The 21,961-nt window shown below is 41.2% G+C and overlaps 1 protein-coding gene across 1 annotated transcript in view; it reads right to left on the bottom strand.

Moving 5' to 3' along the window:
* The window catches only part of LOC132400466 (uncharacterized), a 34,632-nt gene extending 14,747 nt beyond the window's left edge, over nt 1–19,885 (bottom strand). The window contains exon 1 of the mRNA XM_059981491.1: nt 19,813–19,885. Within this exon, the coding sequence (XP_059837474.1) occupies nt 19,813–19,885 (73 nt within the window). The remainder of the gene's footprint in view (nt 1–19,812) is intronic.
* Nucleotides 19,886–21,961: the final 2,076 nt, after the last annotated feature.

Genomic DNA, 21,961 nt, shown 5'->3' on the forward strand with positions numbered 1-21,961 from the left:
TGCCTCAGCTGAGGCTCGAACGAGTGACCTTCAGGTTACTAGTCTGATGCCTTATCCACTAGGCCACGCGCCAACACAACTTCAGAATACATTTCCCTCATTTGTATTTTATATTTTTGTTTGTAGTGTGAGCTATGTTAAGTTCATTTAAATTTTGCCTGTCGTGTCTGTTACATACTGCATTGTGGCTGCAAAAAGCCAGTTCTAATGGTATTTATTTGCTGAGTATGTATGACCATGAGAATAAACTTGCAGTTGAACTTGAAGAGTTACGAGGAAACTCACAGGGATAAAGGTAGACATATCAGAATCTGCTGATCTGCACCCAGTATCATGTGCCCTCATTGCAGATGACGCTGGGAGTAATCCAGAAGTTACTACTCATGACGTCCTGCTTCTTACGTCTTTCCTAACTCACAATGAGGATCTCATCCCTTCGTCTACCCATGTCATTTGCTTTGCAAATGTCCGGGGACATCCTTGACGCTCACACCTGGGAAGCAACACACCATCCTGTCGTCTATTCTGTACCCCTCCTGTCTGCCCCCTCACTATTGAGTTTCCTATCATTATCACTCTGTCTGACTACACCCTTTGTCTCCGAGCCACCGCAGAGAGTTATGGACACAGCTCAGCATATCACGGAAACCAGCCTCCCATCCATGGACTCTGTCCACACTTCTCACTGTCTCAGTAAAGCAGCCAGTATAATCAAAGATCCCACTCACCCCAGACATTGTCTCTATACCCCCTGCCACTGGGCAGAAGATACAAAAGCCTGAAAGCCTGTACCACAAGGACAGCTTCTATCCCACTTTATAATGACTGGTTCCCTCAGACAATAAACTGGACTCTTGACATCACATCTGCCTCGTTATGACCTTGCACCTTACTGTCTGCTGGCTTCACTTTCCCTGTGGCTGTTGTACCTCATCCTGCATTGTTATTGTTTAATCGTGTACAACCTCAGTGCACTGAGTAATGATCTGACAGCTTCTTCCTCTCGGCCATCAGATTTCTCAACAATCATGAACATAACATTGTTATTCCTCTTTTCCACGATTTAGTTTTTATTGTAGCTTACAGTAATACTCTTTATGTATTGCACTGTGCATCTGTCACAAAACAACAAATTTGACGACATATGTCAGTGACAATCAATGTGATTCTGGCTCTGGTTCACTGTACCTCGGTACATCTGACAATAATAAATCAATTCCAATTAGAGATTCAGGGACCCTCAGTGAGGATGGAGGGACCTGTACTGGTTGATTTAAAGTGCAGAGACCTGTACTGATGTGACACCTTTCTGGGTCTTGCCATGTCTCAACATGTTTTCCTGCAATGTTGGAGGCTGTCAGCACCAGGCTGGGGTTGTGAACCTCACCTAGACCAGCCCCGTCAGAAACCAGCTACAAGATGTTCCCAGAATGTTAATGGCTAAAGAAAACATTAGCAGGTAGGTTCAACAGACACTGTAGTCAAATAGCAGGATGGTCTTGAATAGCAAGGATTCAGAGTTTAAAATAGAGAGGTTTTGTTGCAATTACATCATCTAGAACAACGCTGACAGACCATGGGTAGAGAAGTGACCAGACACTAGGCAGAGACTGACCCCCACTTTCACCAGGTCTGTTGAGGATCAGGGATCATTGTGTCCTCATCAGCAATTCACACTTCCTGTGAAGTGAAAATGAACGCTCCCCAGGATCAATGGGGCTCTGTCCCATCTGCACAAGCTTTTCTAAAACCTCTTTCTTCCAATGAGTAAATGAATCACAAACACAAGGAAATCTGCAATTCCTGGAGATCCAAAGCAACATACACAAAATACTGGAGGAACAAAGTAGCATCTTTGGAAAAGAGTAGAGTCAATGTTTCAGGCCGAGATTGTTCATTGGGTCTGGAATAAAACAGGAGAAGTCAGAATAAGAAGGTGCAGGAAATGGAGGAAGAAGTACAAGTTGGAAGGTAATATGTGAACCCAGGAGAGTGGGAGAGGGTGGTAAAAAGCTGGGAAGTTTATTGTGAAAGAGATAAATGGTCAGAGAATGGTGAATTTGATAGGAGAGGACAGAACACCATGGAAGAAAGGGAAGGTGGAGGAGCACAGAGGGAAGTGATGGACAGATAATTTGTCAGCAAGAAACAGGAATGGGGAATGGTTAAGAGAGGAGAGTGGGCAATACCTGGAATATAAAGAAATTGATGTTCATGCCATCAGGTTGGAGGCTACACAGACAGAATATTAGGTGTTACTCTGAGAGTGTGGTCTCATCCTGGCCATAGATGTCAAAATTGGAATGGAAAGTAGAATTGAAATGGATGGTGTGGAAAATTATTCAAAACTTCACAATTTTTATGTATTTAGTCTTGTATTATAACAAAATGGAACCAATAAAATCACATAATTATTTGTTATATGCTGATTGTGTATGCGACAGGAGCCATACAATATCCTTGATCATTGTTCAATGTGTAACTAAGGGGACATTGGCTTTGTGCAATGCTGCTGTATTGAAGCGCAGCAGCTTCCTGCAAAACAGATAACAGCCAAAGTGTATCTTCAGAACTTGTATAGAAATCAAACTTTGTAAGCTGCAAATCAGAAGCAGCCTCCAACCACTGAGGAGTGGAGGTGCTTCTCATTATTGAGTGAAGATGATTCTCATTGTTTCTCAGGGGCTATACTGTAATACAGTACGTGGATGGCCTCCTGTTGACCTCCCCAAGCAAAGAAGCCTGTGAGCAGGACTTGCTCTGCCTTTGACATATCACAGGAGACAAGTAATTGATTAAGACTCATATTGACCAATAGTAAAAGCCCCGTAGCCTGCTTCTCATTGGGAAATTAAGCATTTCCTGGGAATGACTGGGTATTGTAGGCAATGGAGTTTAGAAACTGCAGCTATTGTTGGCTCCTCCAGAATATATCTCTTCCCAAACAACCAGATCTGTTATTCTGGACACTGGAAGCTGAGGAGACATCTGAACATATCAAAGGGACAATGATAGCTGCCTCAGATTTGGGCCTCCCAGACTAGGAATAATTTTGCTCTATCTGTTTTGACTCAGGACCATGACGGAAAGACAAAGGCTGATTTAATTTTCATTATTGATGACATAGTTTTATGTATCAATATTGGAAAAATTTGCGCAGTATATGGATGAGGTCTCTAATGGTAATAAAGGGTCAGAATGTACTGCAAAAGAGGCAGAAATTAGGCCCACCCTTGTTGTGTCAGAAACAAGCACCCCATGCAGTTGGCCCTGATGACACCTCCCACTTCGAGGTTGCACAAATATACCAGTTCACTGCTCCATTGACCGAAACGGTAAAGTGGGATAAACTCGGTTGTAAACAGCACAAGCATATATGGCTTCACACTGAGAGATGCATCATGGCCCCAGGTAAATGGGTACTGTGGATTGCCCGATGTGTTCACAAGTTCACACATGTAGGCAAGAGGGGAATGCCTGATCAAGTAAATCAAACTTGGTATGCTCCTTGAGTACCTCAAGTTGCAGAATAAATCTGTAAACAATGTATGGTGTACCTTTCAGAATCCAGGGACACTGACACAATAAACAGGGGCTCAAACCACACTGATAGATAGCATTTTGTACATTTACAGATAGACTTTATTGAATTACCTCCATGTGAAGGATATAAATGTGTACTAGTCATTACTGATGTGTGCTCATGATCCATTGAAGCATTTCCTTGATGAAAGAGACATGCAGTTACAGTAGCAAAATGTTTGTTAAAGGGAATACTCCCACAATTTGGGATCCTTTGGAAACTGTCTATCAATAATGGTAGCAATTTCACTGGTAAATTAATTAAAGGAATATGCAAATGCTTACAGGTGGATCAACATTTCTGCTGTAGCTACCATCCTCAGTCAGTGGGCCGAGGGGACAGAGTGAATGGAACAATTAAGAATAAACTTCACAAAATGTGTGAGGGAACTTGATTAAAGTGGAATAGGTGCTGCCTTTGGTTCTGATGACCATTCAAGTCACTGCTAATAGAACCATTGGCCTGTCCCCACTTGAAATTGAATAATTGAATGGGCCCTGTGTCTGTCATCTGATGCACCATGAGGAATTAAACAAATGGAGGTGCCCAACCTGGATGAGAACATATTGAATTATTGTATAGCCTTGACAAAAAGCTTCACTAAATATCATCAACAGGGAAAAGCCCAGAAAACGGTCATGGAGCTTAAAGCTACAACATTGAACACAGAGGCTGAATGGTGGTGTGGACATTTAAAAGAAAGAACTGTTTGGAATGTCAGTTTGAAGGACCAGTTCAGGTATTACCAGTCACCAACACAGCCATCATGACAAGAGGAAAGCCATATTGGATTCACACCTCTCACTGTAAGAAGGTGGCTTACAAAATAGAAAAAATAAAATCACTTAGAGACAGAATGAAGGGTTTGGATTGTCTCTTGTACTTGGCCTGACAGATGTGACTGTCATGAACACTGAAGCTGTTGGGTTTGTATGTTTGTCCAGATACTTGTCAAAATGTGTGTCCCTTTTACAAACTCCATTCAATGAAACAGAGATGAACTGTTACTTTAATTGGTCCAACGTTGGATATGTTTAGTTTCTGGTATAACGACGATTGAACTCGGAAACATAGACTCATTCCTTTCCTTTCAGTACAGCCAGAATAACACTGAGGGAAGATGGGAATATAGATTTCGAAACAACAAGAGTTTTCAGAGGATGGTATACCTCCATACAACAATAACCCCAGGGTTAAAGACTTAGTGTTGCCCCTTTGGAAGTTATCACTTGCCCAGGGAACTGGTAAAGCAGCATGGGAACTGATTAACATGGCATCAGCATTGGAAAAGGTAACAAACGAAATGGCATATACTCTTGATCAAACCCAATAAGCAAAATCTAAATTGTCAGCAAAATTGGTGGCAATCTGCACAGTAGCATTGCTAATCTCAATGGCTTTGGAATTTGTTTTATTAGAGAAAGGAGGCACGTGTGCCCTGATTGGACAAGAATGTTGCACTTGATAGATCACATCCGTGAGGTCACCAGGGAGATTAAGGAAGTGGGAGACCAGTTCCACAGTAATAATCCCACATTTGGCCAGTGGGGATGATGATGGGCTGCTGTCCTGCATTGTGGAGTGAGTATTGGTGTTAAAATATTGGCAGTCGTTCTTTTGTGATTACTGTGCAAGGTGTTAGGACCCGTAGGAAGAGAATATTAGAAAATGGTTTCCTGGTGGTGCAGACAAGGAAATAGGGATTTTGCTTTACTAAAGCTCTGAGACTGTATCATTATATGAATGTCTGAAATCACTTTGATTACTGTATTTGAAAGCAGCAGCTTATGAAATTATGAGGTCATCTAACGACAAAAAGGGAATATAGAAATATATTCAAAATGCTGAGATTTTTTAAGTATTTAATTTTAATTCTTAATGAGACAGAATAGAACCTGTATAATACCAGAGGGCTTTTCTATAAGATAAGTTTGTATGTGACATTTGATATGTTACTGTTGGTCTGTTTGAACCCGGTTGAGAAAGGTAAAGCTTTAGGTCTTGTGGGAACAATCAGTCACTCTGTGAGGAGGCTGGCGGGAGCCTGCAAGGAAAGAATTTGAGAGCTTTCTGAAGACCTTGTCCATTCACTCGGTGTTCTGAGCTGTTTTTGAGAAAGTGCAAGCCCGTTCTAGGCTGGATAATGAGCACAAATGAGGAAATGTGTGGTACACCCAGTCCAAACCCATTGTATTACGACCTGGGGAAGTTGCTAGAGTGATGGGAAACCCCTAATTTTCCAGAATGCCTGATGCCAAGGCCCTCCTGCTGGATGCTCCAGAAGACCACGAAGAGGAGTCATGCTTACCTGCTGTGGTATTGGTCAGGCCTGAATAGCACAAATCATTGGCTGTACAAGTAAACAGGATGACAGTGATTGTCAGGAATACCTCGGGGAGAGAGGGCACCCTCAGACAGGGGATGCTGATTGCACATCTTTTTCCAGTGACTGTAATGTTTAGTTTTCCAGTGAGAAAACCAGAAGACAGACCAGCTCCTGGATCAGGAGCTGAATCACCAAGTCATTCAGCGTTTGTATTTGGTATTTGGTATTTGGGGGTTGGAAAAAGAGACTGATGGAGAAGGTGTTAAAGTTGGAGTATGTCATTTCTACTGATGAATTTGATGTGTGTTTCTCCAAGAGTACTTGCCACACCATCCAAGTGACAGAGGACACCCCTTTCAGTGAAAGGTCTTGACAATTAGCAGCAGCAGAGGTGGAGGATGTTTGGCAGCATCTGCTGAAACTGAAGGAAGCTCAGATTATCACTGAGTCACAGAGCCCCTGTGTATCACCCGTAGTGGTGGTGGTGAAGAAGAATGGGAAGTTACAAATGTGTGTTGACTATCAGACTCTGAACAGGCATACAGTCCCCGACCAGTATACGGTTCCGAGGATCGGGGATGCACTGGCCTGCTTGAGTAGAGTGAAGTGGTTCAGTGTACTGGCCATAAGGAGTGGGTATCATCAGATACCCTGAGTGAAGCTGACAAGAAGAATATGGCATTCATTTGTCCACTTGGATTCTTTCAGTTTGAAAGAATGCCCCAGGGCATATCAGGAGTACCAGCTACCTTCCAGTATGTCATGGAGAAGACTGTTGGGGACATGAGCTTGCTTGAGGTACTGGTGTACCTGGATGATTTCATAATGTTCAGGTCCACCCTGGAAGAGCCTGAAATAAGGCTAACAACAATTTATTCACCTGTATCCTAACCTCGGTGAAATTGGATGCCACAGGCCACTGTTGGTTGGCAGCATTGTCTGCCTTTGATTTCAGCCTGAACGGGGAGCCGGAACACCGAAGTGGATGCATTGTCCTGATGTGAGCGTAAAGGGCTGGAAATGGACGGGAACTGGGAAAGTGTTCCTGCATCTGGAATTAAAGCAATGTGCCAATTCTCTGCTGTTGGAAAATCAGAGGCAGGCGATTACAGCATAGAGCTGTGGATCATCTGGCAGTTTCTGCTTGCACCATTTCACAAGTTTACTGCAACTTGACCACTCTGAATATGAAGCAGTTGCCAGCGTTGAGTCCTGGGTCAGTGGCCGTCACTCAGCGAGATGACCTTTGTATAGGTTCTGTTTGGTCAGCATTTGCAAAAGGGGATATGGGCCAAGTTGAAAAGATGAATCACCCTGCCATTTCTCTACTCCGGACAGAATGGAACAAACTGGCTTTGAGGAAGCTGGTTCTATACCTGGTCATGTCTCCTTCAGACAGGCTTCACCATTCCCAGCTGATTCTGCCTGAGAAGTATCGAGGATTGTGTTGAAGTCACTTCATGATGATTCAGGGCATTTGGGGTTTGGCAAGATCCATGGATTGGTCAGAGATCAATGAATGAAGCCTGAGGTCAAAGAGTACTGTAATTTGTGCATTCGATGTATTCAGAGGAAGACACTTCCTATGAGGGTCACTCCCTTGTCACATTTACAGAGTGCAGACCACTTGATCTGGTGTGTTTGTATTTCCTCTCCATAGAGCCTGATCCCAGCAACACAGCGAATGTCTTTGTTATCACTGATCACTACACCAGATATGCTCAACCTTCCCTACAAAGGATCAGAGAACATCCACCATGGCCAAAATGCGATGGGAGAAATGTTTTGTTCATTTATGGCCTTCCAAGATAGATACACAGTGATCAGGGAAGCCATTTGGAGAGTAGGCTCATACATTAGTTACTGGGCATACTTGGAGTTGATAAGTCGATGACCACGCCTTATCACCCCTGGGGTGATCCCCAGCCTGAGAAGTTCAACCTGGCATTACTGGACATGCTCAGAACCCTGGTGTCAACAAGAGGAACAAATGGAGTCAGAATACAGATTCACAGGGTGAGGAAATGGGGGTGTGGTATATGTTACCTTATGCAAACTACCCAATAACTAATGAAGAGATTCCTCAACATCCCCATGCGAACTCAAATGTAATGGGGTGGATACTATGTATTCATGTAGCAGAGGATAGTCAGACTTGCAGTTTGTAAATGAAGGGAAACTGGGCTCCAAAGGAATTGAGGATGAAGCTGAGCTGAGTTAGTGACAGGGGGATCTGAGTTGTGGAAGTCTCTACCACTTACAAATGGATTGGAGGTCATGACATTACAAAATTCCTTTGAGAACAGTGTTATTAATTTTGGGTTGGTAAATTTCCAAGTCATGAAGACATGGCTATTTCTGGTGGGAGGAGAGTGTACAACCCCTGGTTAAAATTGTACTGCTAATGTTGTAGGGTATTTCATTTCATGGTTTTCTGAAGTGGGAGATGGAGAGAAGGAAAGCTCGAGAGAACCGGCTATGGGATTCGATCCAGCAGGAATAAGCGACTCAATGCAACAGGAATGCACAATGTGATGGATTCCAACAGTGGGAATTCTGCTGGTGATTGGTGACTAGGAGTTGGCGCCATGAGTACATGGGACACATCCAGCTTTTGGAAGATTTGAGCTCTAACCTTGTGCACGTTTGACTGCTTTAAATATAATGGACCTTCTTATTTTTTTCCTTTGTTCCTTTTTTCTTTAATAGTAGCTTGGTTAAGTTAACATTCATCAATATACTTTCTTTTTTATATAGATATTTTTATTGAAGCAAAAAAAACATATTTTTATAAACATATACACATAAGAAAAACAAACAAACAAAAACAGACAAAATACTCCCCCCTCCATCCACAACCCTGGTATGGTAAAAATTTCTTCCTCGTTCAAAATTGAAATATAACAAAAATAATATTCGATCAAGTAAGGTATGAGGTCCTAATGTGTATTAGTAAAGTGTATATTACTACACTAAGCAGATAGTAGGAGCACGGGAAGACAGGTATCCATACTAATTCAGTAGCCGAGGAGATGTAATAATGGTAATAAGGCCAAAAAGGAGCCCCATATCTTTTCATATGTTGCTGGATTCCTCCTCACACTGTACAAGATCTGTTCAGATTTGCTGCAGGATATTAATTTGTTTAACCACTGCCTCTGTGTGGGAGGAAATTCAGATTTCCAGTTTTGTAGGATACACTTTTTTCCAGCTGTATCTGCAAGCAAATGAAGTATTTTTTATTGTAATTCACATTCAGACCTTGTAGATCCCCCAGAATCCAGACCCTAGGATCAACTGAAATTTCATTTTTTATAATATCTGAGGTTATTCTAACAATATATTTCCAAATGTCTTCCAGATAAGAGCAATTCCAAAGCATATGAAGTAAGTCTCCATCACAAGATTTACATCTCTGACAATTAGGAGAGGTGTTATGGTATATTTTGTGCAGTCTACGTGGGATGTATTAGGTCCTGGTAAAGATATTAAACTGTATTTGTCTATGTTTAGTTGAAATTAACACAGTTTGAGACATTTGAAGGATATTTCAACAATCAGCATCATTGTAATTGCATTCAAGATCTGATTTCCACTTTTTTTAATATCACTCAGTATAGATTGGCAAGTTACTGTTGCAAACATTGTACAAGGGATGGTAATGACTTTTCTGGATCAGACAGGAAAATTAAGAGATCGTAGGCATAAAGGGCTAGTTTGTGTTCATTTGAGCCAAATTTAATGCCGGTAATGGTGGAATTAGAAGGAATAGCAACAGCCAGCGACTCAATAGCTATTAAGAACAGTAGCGGAACACTTGGACAGCACTGGCGGACTCTTCTGGATAGCAGGAAGGTACCTAACTGGACTCCATTAGTTAGAATTTGAGCTTTAGGACCAGCAGAAATTGTTTTAATGTATTGAATAAATCTCTCTCCAAAATTCATTGCTTTAAAAGTTTGCAAAAGGAAGGTAGGTTCTATCCTGTCAAACACCTTCTCTTCATCTATTGACATTATCAACATGGGATCATTTTGCATATGAGCCTCTTCCATTATGTTATCATTAAATTACATTACATTACATTATCAGATCCATATTGATTTCTGACAAAACCTGTCTGATCAACATTAATGATTTTAGGGATAATGTCATCTATTCTTAATGCAATTAATTTTGATAAAATCTTGTATCTGAATTCAAAAGACTAAGGGGCTGATAAGAAGTACATTTTTGACGGTCTTTCTCAGGTTTTGGCAGAAATGTTATTGTAGCCATTTCCAAGAACTAGGCAGAGTTTTATTAATCAGTGCCTCCTTAGACATATTTGTTAAAGACATTAGAAGCTTATCTGAAAAGGCTTTAAAGTATTCAATTCAAAAGCCATCTGGCCCCGGAGCTTAAATGTTCTGTAGAGACTTCATAGCACCAAGAACCTCTTCTTCAGATATTTCAGAGTCAAGACGATCTTTATCCTTGGGATCTAACTAGGCAGATTTAATGAGTTCAAGAAACATGTTGCTTTTGTATTTTCTACATCATGATCTGTCTTATATAGCATTTCATAAAACTTCCTGAATTCTTGCTTTATGTCCTGTGGGTTAATGACGGATCTGCCATTATCCGTAACAACAGATTGTATAAATCTAACGGTCTCTTCCTTTTTTATTTGCCAGGCAAGTAGCTTAGTAGTTTTGTTTCCGAATTCGTAATACTGATAGTTAGTTCTGGTCATATCTGCCTCAGCTTTACTTGTACATAAATTATTGTACTGAATACATTTTAAAGTCAGTGTATTAATTATTTTTTCACCTTTAGTAAAAGGATGTTCACATTCAAGATTTCTAAACTCTTCCTCTAGAGATACAAGAGTTTTCCTTTTTCATCTTATGTGTGGTATATGAAAGGACTTGTTCTCTCATATATGCTTTTAAATCCTCCCATATGTTAGTGTAGGATGAAAAATTTGAATTAGTTTCCATAAATAAATCAATGAGGCCATTCATAAAACTGAGAAATTCGGGATCATTAAGCATATGTGTTTTAAATCTTCAACTATAAGATGATGACTGTGTAATATCCATTCTCCAAGTCATCTTTATTGGATTATGGTCAGAGAGTATAGCTGGTAGGTAGGAGCATTCAATAACCCTGGATACCATACTTTGGGATATTAAAAACATACCAATTCTAGAATAGGAGTCGTGGCTATTTGAAAAGAAGGAAAAGTCCTTTACATTTGGATTAAGTTGATGCCAAATATCACAAAACCCCAGATCCCTCATGCCCTGATCCAGGATCGATGCTGCCCTTGAACGATTAAATGATCTTGGTGTGGATCGATCCACTGCTGGGTCTAAGACCAAATTGAAGTCACCACCAACCAGACAGTGGTCCAAAGCAGTCGTATGTTTTAATACCAAATCATTAAAATGAATGGGATTGTCTTGGTTGGGGCCATATACATTAATCAGAGTGACCCTGCTCATATTTAGTTCACAATTATCTAAAGTAGTCTTGTCCTTTTCTGTTGATATTGATTTAAAACTCAAGTTTTTATTGACGAGTATAGCTACTCCCCTTGCTTTTGTGGTAAATGAAGAATAGTAAACATGTCCAACCCAATCCCTTTTTAACTTTACATGTTCTGTGTCAGAAATGTGAGTCTCTTGTATAAACACTATATCAGTGAAATGTCTCTTTAAATATGTAAGAAATTTTTTCCTCTTAATTGGAGAATTAATCTCCCTTACGTTCAAGGAGATTATTTTAAGTTGACTGGTCATACCTTAAAGAAAAAAAAGATACCTCAGAGCATAATGATAGTGTGAGAACTGTAAGAATGAGAGTAATTAAGAAACAGAACCAGACCATATCCCCGTGTGAGACCCACCCGTTGACTAAACATCCCCGGTGGGTAGGCTATTCTCTCTAAATATGCAAGGGTTCTCAACAGTTACAGAAAAATATAGCAGCATTCAACCACATTAATTAAGAATTCTATGTTCTACAGCCTCTAACCAAGTACAGTCGATGCCGAGGAGCATGCACATAAAACTTGGCAAAGCAACTAGAACAGAACTCAGACTACAACATATAAAAATGTTTAGTAAAAGGAACACCATGAATCAAAAACATCTCAAGGCACGAGTTTGAGATTAAATGTCATCAAAAATTAAGGAGACACACTTTCCTCAGTAGCCAGGTGGGGAATTATCCATATTGAGAAACTTACTCATGTTCTCATATCGTCATAGCAATACATCCAAAGTAAAAGTCACTCAATGCATAGAGTGCTTAAGCATCACAGTAACCCGTCCATTGAGCACGGAGCAAGAGGACTATCAGTCATTATTGTCGATAACTTTCAAAAACTCCATTACTGCATCAGGAGTAACAAACCACTTGGTGACTCCCTTATGCTTAATCCAAAGTTTAGCTGGATAGTGCAGGGAATAATCAGTGCCCCTTTCCCATAGGGTCTTCATAACCTCTTTGAAGGTGTCCTTAAGGCGTTGCAATCTCGGACTACAGTCGGAAAATATGTAAATCCTGTTATTTTCATAGTGAATCACTCCTTTCTGCCTGGCCAGATGCATAATCTTCTCCTTGTTCTTGTTCTTAAAATTGAGGAGCTTTGTGATTATAGGTCTCGGTCTCCGTGAGTCATCACCACCGCTGGGGAATTTTCCCAGGCGGTGGGATCTCTCACAGGTGATGGGAGTAGGAAAGTTTTCGACGCCAAAAATTTCTGATAGGATTCATTCCAAAAATGCAGCTGCATCGCAAGCTTCAGCTTTCTGAGGGAGATTCAGTATATTAATATAGTTCCGCCTACTCCAGTTTTCCAGTCGTCCACCTTGTCTTTCAACAATTGCACCTCTTTCTCCAATTTCTCGACGTGCGTGGTGACTCCTATTATGTTGTCTTCATTGGCAAATACACGCCCCTTCATTTCTTCAACTTGGTCAGCTAATGCAGATTCTACATTAATTAGTGAGGTTTGGCAGTTAATCATTTTAGTGTCGATTTGTGTTGATAATTCTACCTCGCTTTCCCAAATGACTGTCTCAAGGGATAGCTTCCCCCCTTTTCCAGAGTCAGACACCATCTTAATAGAATACAAAGGTCTGGTTGTTCCTTCTTACCTCTAAGATTATACCTCGCCACACACCACTAGCAAGTGAGATGTGTTTTAAAAATTTTAGGAATGTGGTTTTACCAATAACATCGCAAAATAAAGATAACTATTGAGACACACTCAGGGAGCTCACACTAGCATGTCTTACCTCGTTGCTGCCTCACGTGACTTATCAGTATACTTTCTTCATAGTTGTATGCAATGTACAATCCGTTATTTCTTGCCGTGTACGATCTGCGATTTCTTGCCAACAGGCTGATTGCACAGTATTCACACAGATCAGGGCTCGGGTGGTCGAGACAGCCCAACCTCCTGGTTTTGGTGGGACCCAGGTCACACTGACCCTCGACAGGCAGAGTCTGTGAGAGGTGGTTTTCTCACCGCTGAGTCCGGTGGCCGCTGGTGAGGGGCTAACGAGCCGGATCTCCAGTACACCCGGTAAAAAGAGGTTTCATTGATATATGACATGGCTTTGAGTACTGTAACTGCAAAGTGGAGGAACTGACTTCCAAGACAGGCACAGATTTGCTTAAAAACCTATAAAAATAAACTAACTTTATAAGCTGTAAATCAGAAGCAGCCTGTCATCCATGAGGAATGGAAGTGCTTCCCCTTCCAAGTAATGAACACACCTTTGAACAGATCCACTCTGTAACTACGTTCCTCCTGTAACGAATACTGGATCCCCATGGAAATGTCTCAATTGTGCACATGAAGGTCTTTTTGCTAGGGTCTGCCTACAACCCAGATGATCAGGTTGTATCAAAAACTTCATTACCCATTGCAATTTGCCTATTGCCACAATAGGTCAACAGCAGATGCAATCTCAATGGCTTTTTGCACAGCCTTAGATCACTTGGACAATACAATCATCTAAGTGTGGACTACAGCTCAGCATTTAACACTATTTAACACCATCATTCCCACAATCCTGATTGAGAAGTTACAGCCTGGGCCTCTGAATCTCCCCCTGCAATTGGATCCTCAACTTCCTAACTGGAAGAGCACAATCTGTGCGGATTGGTGATATCTCCTCCTCGCTGACGATCAACACTGGTGCACCTCAGGGATGTGTGCTTAGCGCACTGCTTTACTATCTATATAACCATGACTGTGTTGCTAGGTATAGCTCAAGTACCATCTATAAATTTGCTCATGATAAAACCATTGTTGGTAGAATTTCAGATGGAGATAAGAGGGTGTACAGGAATGAAATAAGCAAACTAGTGGAGTGGTGTCACAACAACATTGCCTTCAACATCAGTACGACGAAGGAGCTGATTGTGGTTCTCAGAAAGATGAAAATGAAGGAACACACACCAATCCTCAGAGAGGGATCAGAAGTGGAGAGAATGAGCAGTTTCAAGTTCCTGGATGTCAAGATCTCTGAGGATCCACCTGGTCCAAATATATCGATGCGGTTATATAGAAGGCAAGACTGTGACTGTACTTCATTAGAAGTTTGAAGAGATTTGGTGGGGAGCTTTCTGACAGGCTGCATCACCCTCTAGTATGGGGGTGGGGAGGTGTCTATTGCACTGGACTGAAAAAAGCTGCAGAGAGTTTGTAAATTTAGTCGGCTCCATCTCTGGCGCAAGGCTACAAAGGACACAGGACATCTTCAAGGAGCGGTGTTTCAGAAAGGCAACATCCATTATTAAGGACCTCCAGCACCCATGGCATGCCCTTTTCTCACTGTTACCATCAGGTAGGAGGTACAGAAGCCTGAAGGCTCACACTCAGTGATTCAGGAACAGCTTCTTCTCCTCTGACATCCAATTCCTTTCTTTTTCTTTTTCAATATTTTTACTAATTTCTACATAGAAGAATACAGAGTTCAAGAAAATACATATTATAAAACAAAAGAAAGACATACTAATACCAAATACATTATATTTGAATCACATTGATAAACTCCTTACCCTATATTCATGTATATTGGATTAATTTGTATGTTGAGGTATGAATAATCTTTTATATATTAATAGGAAAGAAAATCTATACACACTACCAAAGCTGAAGCTGTTTGGTAAAGAAAAAAAAAACCTTATCAAATAGTGAAATATGCTATTAACCAGCATCTGTACTTATCCAGGAAATCAAAGGTATGGAAAATATTCCAGAAACAGTCCCCACAAATTTTGAAAATCTTGGTTAGATTTGGAAAGTTTATAACGAGTCTTTTCTAAATTTAAGGATGCCATAACATCCCATAACCACTGAGTGTGAGTAGGCGGAGCAGCATCTGCCCATTTAAGCAAGAGCGCCCTCCTGGCCATAAGTGAGATAAAAGCCAGAATGTGCAAGTCAGATGTCTTCAGAATGGTATCTTTCCCAGCAATACCAAATAAGGCGGTCAAAGGATTAAGCTTAAAATTTACTTTAAAAAGTACAGAAAAAGCTTGCAATACTTACTTCCAATATTTTTCAAGACTTGGACATGTCCAAAACATATGAATGAATGAAGCTTCTCCATTGTTACACCTACACAGTAGGGAGATATATCAATATAAAAATGAAATAGCTTATCCTTGGTCATATAAGCCTTATGGACCACTTTATATTGTAGGAGGGAATGACGATCACATAACAATGAAATATTAACCAGTTTAAAAAATTCATTCCAAGTTTCTTCAGAAATTGGAGTCGGTAAATCTTGTTCCCAAAAAATTTTGATTTTGTCTAAAGAATCATTTCTCATTCCCATCAGCATATCATAAAAATTGGATATTGAACCATTATGAAAAGGTTTCAAATTAAGAATTTAATCTAATAAGTTCTTATCAGGACTTTTAGGAAATGTATATAATTGAGATCGCAGAAAGCTCTAATTTGTAAATACCAAAGGAGTGTGTTTTTGGTAAACTATATTTAGTTGACAGTTGTTCAAACGAAGAAAGATTTCCTCCAATAAACAGATCCTGGAGACATTTAATACCCAATCTATCCCATTGTTTAAAAACTACATCAGTCACAGAGGGCTTAAAAAATAATTAAGAAAAATGGGACTAGAAAGGGAAAATCTCAATAAAACGAAGTGTTTTCTAAATTGTATCCAGATCTTCAAGGTATGTTTAACTACCACATTTTCAGTTATTTTACTTAAAGATAAAGGAAGTGAAGATCCCAAAAGAGAGATTATAGAGAATTCATTAACAGAGTTAGCTTCTAAAGAAACCCATCCTGGACAGTAATATAATATAACCAAAACATAAGATTCCGTATATTAACTGCCCAATAATAAATACTAAAATTTGGTAAATCTAAACCTCCATTCTTTTCAACTTTCTGGAGATGAACTTTTTTCAGTCGAGGATGTTAATTTTTCCATATATAAGAGGATAAAATAGAGTCAAGAGAATCAAAAAAGGATTTAGGAATAAAGACGGGTAATCCCTGGAAGAGGTATATAAATTTGGGTAAGATATTCATTTTAATGGAATTAATTCAGCCAATCAATGATTACAAAAGAGGTGACCAATTTGATAATGTTCTTTTTATATAATTTAATAAAGTAAGAAAATTTTCTTTAAATAAGTATTTATAATTCTTAGTAATTGTTACACCCAAATAAGTAAATTGGTTTCTAACAATTTTAAAAAGGGTTAGTATTAGTTGATACCAAATTATTCAAAAGAAAAAGTTCACTCTTATGTAGGTTCAATTTATATCCAGGAAACTGGATAAAACGAGAGAGTAGAGAAAGTGCAGAAGGTAACGAAGTCTCAACATTAGAAATAAAAAACAATAAGTCATCCGCATAAAGTGAAACTTTGTGGGTAGTACCATTCTGCAAAATACCAGTGATATCACTAGATTCTCGAAAGGCAATACCTAACGGTTCTAAGGCCAGGTCAAAGAGCAAAGGGCTCAAACAAAAACCTTGTATGGTACCATGTTTTAGAGAATTTGGAGAAGGAAGGCTGAGAATCGGAGCGGGAGTGCGGCGGGAGCCATTTTGATTTTTTCTTCTTCTCATCGGAGTTAAGAGAGGTGGGACTGTACAGGCGTGATGTTGGGCAGTGAAGCAGGGAAGATTTAAAAGGAACACAGCCTTAAGCAGCGGGCAGCGTTGTTTTGCAGGCGGCGGAGTGAGTCAGGAGCAGAGTGTAGGCTTAAGGGCTTGGGCTCAATGGGCAGGCGGAAATGTGCAAGGCAAGGTAGGTTTAGGTTTCAATTTTTCATGTTATTTGAGGAAAGTGGGAAGTATGAGTGTGAGGGCAGCTTGTTGTTCTCGGTGTCAGATGTGGGAGGTCCTGGTGTCTCCTAGCCTCCCGGACGTCCATATCTGCACCAGGTGAACCGAGCTGCAGCTCCTGAGGGACCGAGTTAGGGAACTGGAGGTGCAGCTCGATGACCTTCGCCTGGTCAGGGAGAGTGAGGAGTTGATAGAGAGGATTTACTGGCAGGTGGTCACACCGGGGCCACAGGAGGCAGACGTGGGTCACGGTTAGATGGGGGAAGGGGAAGAGTCAGGTACTAGAGAGTACCCCAGTGGCTGTACCCCTTGACAACAAGAACACCTGTTTGGTTACTGTTGGGGGGGGGCAGCCTACCTGGGGGAAGCAACAGTGGCCGTGCCTCTGGCACAGAGTCCGGCCCTATAGTTTAGAAGGGTAGGGAAATGAAGAGGAAGGCAGTAATAATAGGGGACTCGATAACTAGGGGGTCAGATAGGCATTTCTGTGGACGCAGTCAGGCGACCCGGATGGTAGTTTGCTTCCCTGGTGCCAGGGTCCGGGATGTTTCTGATCACATCCAAAATATCCTGAAGTGGGAGGGTGAGGAGCCAGAGGTTGTGATGCACATAGGTACCAATGACATAGGTAGGAAAAGGTAAGAGGTCCTCAAAGGAGAATATAGGGAGTTAGGAAGGGAGTTGAGAAGAAGGACCGCAAAGGTAGTAATCTCGGGATTACTGCCTGTGCCACTCGACAGTGAGAGTAGGAATGGAATGAGGTGGAGGATAAATACGTGGCTGAGGGATTGGACCAGGGGGCAGGGATTCAAGGGGGCAGGGGGAAAGGATCATTGGGGCCTCTTTTGGAGCAGGTGTGACCTGTACAAAAAAGACAGGTTGCACTTGAATCCTCGGGGGACAAATATCCTGGCGGGGAGATTTGCAAAGGCTACTGGTGAGACTTTAAATTAGAATGGTTGAGGGGTGGGAATCAAATTAAAGAGACTAGGAGAGAGGAGGTTAGTTCACAAATAGAGAAAGCTGGTAGACAGTGTGTGAGGGAGGATAGGCAGGTGACAGAGAAGGGAAGCACTCAGAACGAAGACGTAAGGGAGAAGGAAGAAAAAGATAATAAAGTTGTTTGCACCGTTAGGGATAAACAGAGAGAAAGAGATGGAGAGTTTCTTAAATGCATCTATTTTAATGCTAGGAGCATTGTAAGAAAGGTGTATGAGCTTAGATCATGGATTGATACCTGGAAGTATGTTGTTGTAGCTATTAGTGAAACATGGTTGCAGAAGGGGTATGGTTGGTAACTAAATATTTCTGTATTTCATTGTTTCATGTGTGATAGAATCAGAGGGGCAAGAGGAGGAGGTGTTGCATTGCTTGTCAGAGAAAATACTACAGCTGTGCTTTGGCAGGATAGATTAGAGGGCTTGTCTATGTAGAATTGATGTGACTTGGACACCGCAGTACATTGTACAACCACGTTTATTCACCAGACCTCCATTTTCTATAACCCTCGTTCTGACTTCATACGCACTCTGACCTACGAATACTCACACAGTACATTACATCCCCTTCTCAAGATTTTTTACAACACTGAATTGTCAAAACAATGCTTTTCAACATTGCAACAGCCATGAAACAAAAAAAATCTTAACTTCTTATACTGTATTCTACATTGTATCTTATAATACTAACAGCAGTATATTTTCTTTTACTAACATAGACTAATAAACCTTTTATTTCACACGGATCTTATAGTACGTGCAACTTTGCCTCAAACTGTGTGAGACTGTAGGTAGATCTAGTCTTTGTATCTAGCTGGAAGTTTGACTTGTCTCCCAGACCGTATGCGATAGAACTGTAACTGTTCTTGTCCTTCATCAGAGTCAGTCTCTCGAGTGACTTCTGTGTCTTTGCAGTCTGAATTTCCACCTTGGTCGGTCTGCGCTGAACCTTCACCTTCATTGCGTTGTGGGGTTTTGTCGCGCCCCTCACTCTTGGTGTCGTTTGTTTCCATGTCTGTATCTATGGAAATGTCCTGTGCATCTGTATGTGGAAACTCCCTCTCGCCTGTCTTCAGCAGATGCTTCCTGTTCCTCCTGTAGACTCTTCCACCCGGCGTGTGAACTATGAAGGATCTTGGTTGCTGATGCCTGTAAACAACCACAGCTGGCTTCCAGGGGTCTCCTCTCTGTATTCTGACATTTTCACCTGTATGCAAATCTGACAACTGTCTTGTATGTCTGTCATAGTAGCTCGTTTGCTTTATTTGCTTGTACTTTTGCTTGTCAAGTACTTGAAGATTACCTTCAGGAGTCAGTAGAGTTGTGGATGTTGGCAGTTTCGACTTCAGATGATGTCCCACCAACCGCTGTGCAGGAGACAACCCCACACCCTCAATCGGTATTCAAGCAGAGCAATGTACAGGTCACCGTTGCTGCTCTGTGCCTTCTTGAGCATGTTCTTCACAGTTTGTACAGTTCTCTCTGCTTGTCCATTAGACTGAGCGCGTCCCAGACTGGAAGTAACATGTTGAAATTCCCAGCTTTCTGAGAACCCTCTGAACTCACCACTGGCATATTGTGGACCATTGTCACCAACGACAATATCTGGAATACCATGTCTTGCGAATGTCGACTTCATTGCGGTAATGACACCTTGACTGGACGTGTCACTTAACTTGGTGATTTCCGGATATTTTGAATACTAGTCCACACAAAGCAGATATCCTGCACTATTGTAGTGAAAGAGATCTGTGCCAATCTTTTCCCATGGTCTTCCTGGTAGTGGGTGGGGAAGCAAAGGCTCTCTTGGATTGCTGTTTTTGTTTTCATTACAGACATTGAGACACAACGTCCTCTATCTGAGTTGACATACTTGGCCAATAGAGAATGTCTCTTGCTCTTTCTTTACATTTCACTATCCCCAAGTGTGACTCATGAATTCTGTTGAGCATTTCCTGTCTCATTTGGTTTGGTACGATGAGTTTTGCTGCTTTGAACATTAGTCATGATGCATAGCTGATTTCCTCTTTAAATGTCCAGTATTTCTGTATTTCTTTTGGAATATCTTTTCTTTATGTTGGTCATCCATTCATTGTAATGTCTCTTAGCATTCGCATTTCAGGATCTTCTGCAGTTGCTTTCCTGAACATGTTCAACTTCTCCTCAGAGATGGGTAGCTGAGGTGTAACCCAGTTGACCTCCAGCTCTCTTCCTAGCAACTCTTCCTTTTGCTCTTTGAGGTAAGCACGGCTCAAAGCATCAGCTATGTGCAGTTCTTTTCCTGGCTTATAGGTGACTGTGCGAGTGTACCTCTGTAGCCTGAGATGCATCCTTTGCAGCCTCATAGGAGCTTGGTGAAGTGGCTTTTTGAAGATGCTCTCAAGTGGTTTGTGATCACTCTCAACCTGGATTTCTTTGTCATATACATACTGGTGGAACTTCTCACACCCATAAACTATGGCGAGTAATTCCTTTTCGACTTGAGCATATCGACGTTGACAGTCCGTAATTGCTCATGATCCATACACCACAGGCCTCCCATCCTGCAGTATAACAGCTCCTATTCCCTCTGAACTGGCATCCACAGACATCGTCACCGGTTTATTGACATCATAGAACTTGAGTGCTGGTGCATAGGTAACCATCTGCTTCAATGTGTCAAAACTTTTCTTTTGTTTGTCTTTCCAATCCCATTCAGTGTTGCTCTCTAGTAAATTTTGAAGTGGTGCGCTGACCTCTGATAAGTTGGGAATGAATTTGGCAAGATGCTGTATTGTGCCCATGAACCTCAATAGTTCTTGCTTATCTTCAGGTGGTGGTAGCTGTGCCACAGCCCTGACCTTTCCATTATCTGGTTTTAGCCCATCAGCACTGAGAACATGACCTATGTATTTGATCTCTGTAGTTCTGATCGGACATTTACTTTTGTTCAGTTTTAGGTTGTATTCACGTGCTCTCTCCAGGAGCTTCCTCAGTCTCTGATCATGTTCCTCAATTGTGTCAACACATACCAGCAAATTATCAATGATAATGACCACTCCATCCAGGCCTTCAATCATTTGTGCCACTGACCTCTGGAATACCTCTGATGCAGAAGAAATCCCAAAGGGTAGATGCAGGAAACAATATCTCCCTATGGGCGTGTTGAAAGTGCATAATTTAGAACTTTCCTCATCCAGTTTGATCTGCCAGAAACCTTGATTTGCATCTAAAACTGAAAAGTGTTTCGCATTAGGCATGCGGAATACAACCTCTTCAACCCTAAGCAGCAGATAGTGCTCTCTTTTGATGGCTCGGTTGAGATCTTGTGGATCCATGCAAATCCTAATCTTTTTCTCTGTGACCATTGTCACCATACTATTCACCCAGTCGGTCGGTTCAATTTGTCTCGTTATGACTCCCATCTGTTCCATTCTGTGTAGCTCCTCCACTACTCGATCTCTGAGAGCTACTGGAACCTTCTTCGGAGCATGCACGACTGGTGCAACAGCTGGATCAATCTGGATATGGTGTTTTCCTGGTAAACATCCTAGTCCAGAAAACAAGTCAGCAAAGTCTTTGAGAAAGTCACTTTCTTTCTTAACATCATAGATTCGCTTCACCAGGCCTAGCTTTGTGCATGTTGCTTTGCCCAGTATTGCTGGAACATGTTGCTGTACTATCTCAAACTCTATCTTGTGTTTTTGTCCTTTGCACACATGAGTGTTTTCTTTCC

This window comes from Hypanus sabinus, chromosome 1, assembly GCF_030144855.1.
Source record: "Hypanus sabinus isolate sHypSab1 chromosome 1, sHypSab1.hap1, whole genome shotgun sequence".
NCBI lineage: Eukaryota > Metazoa > Chordata > Chondrichthyes > Myliobatiformes > Dasyatidae > Hypanus > Hypanus sabinus.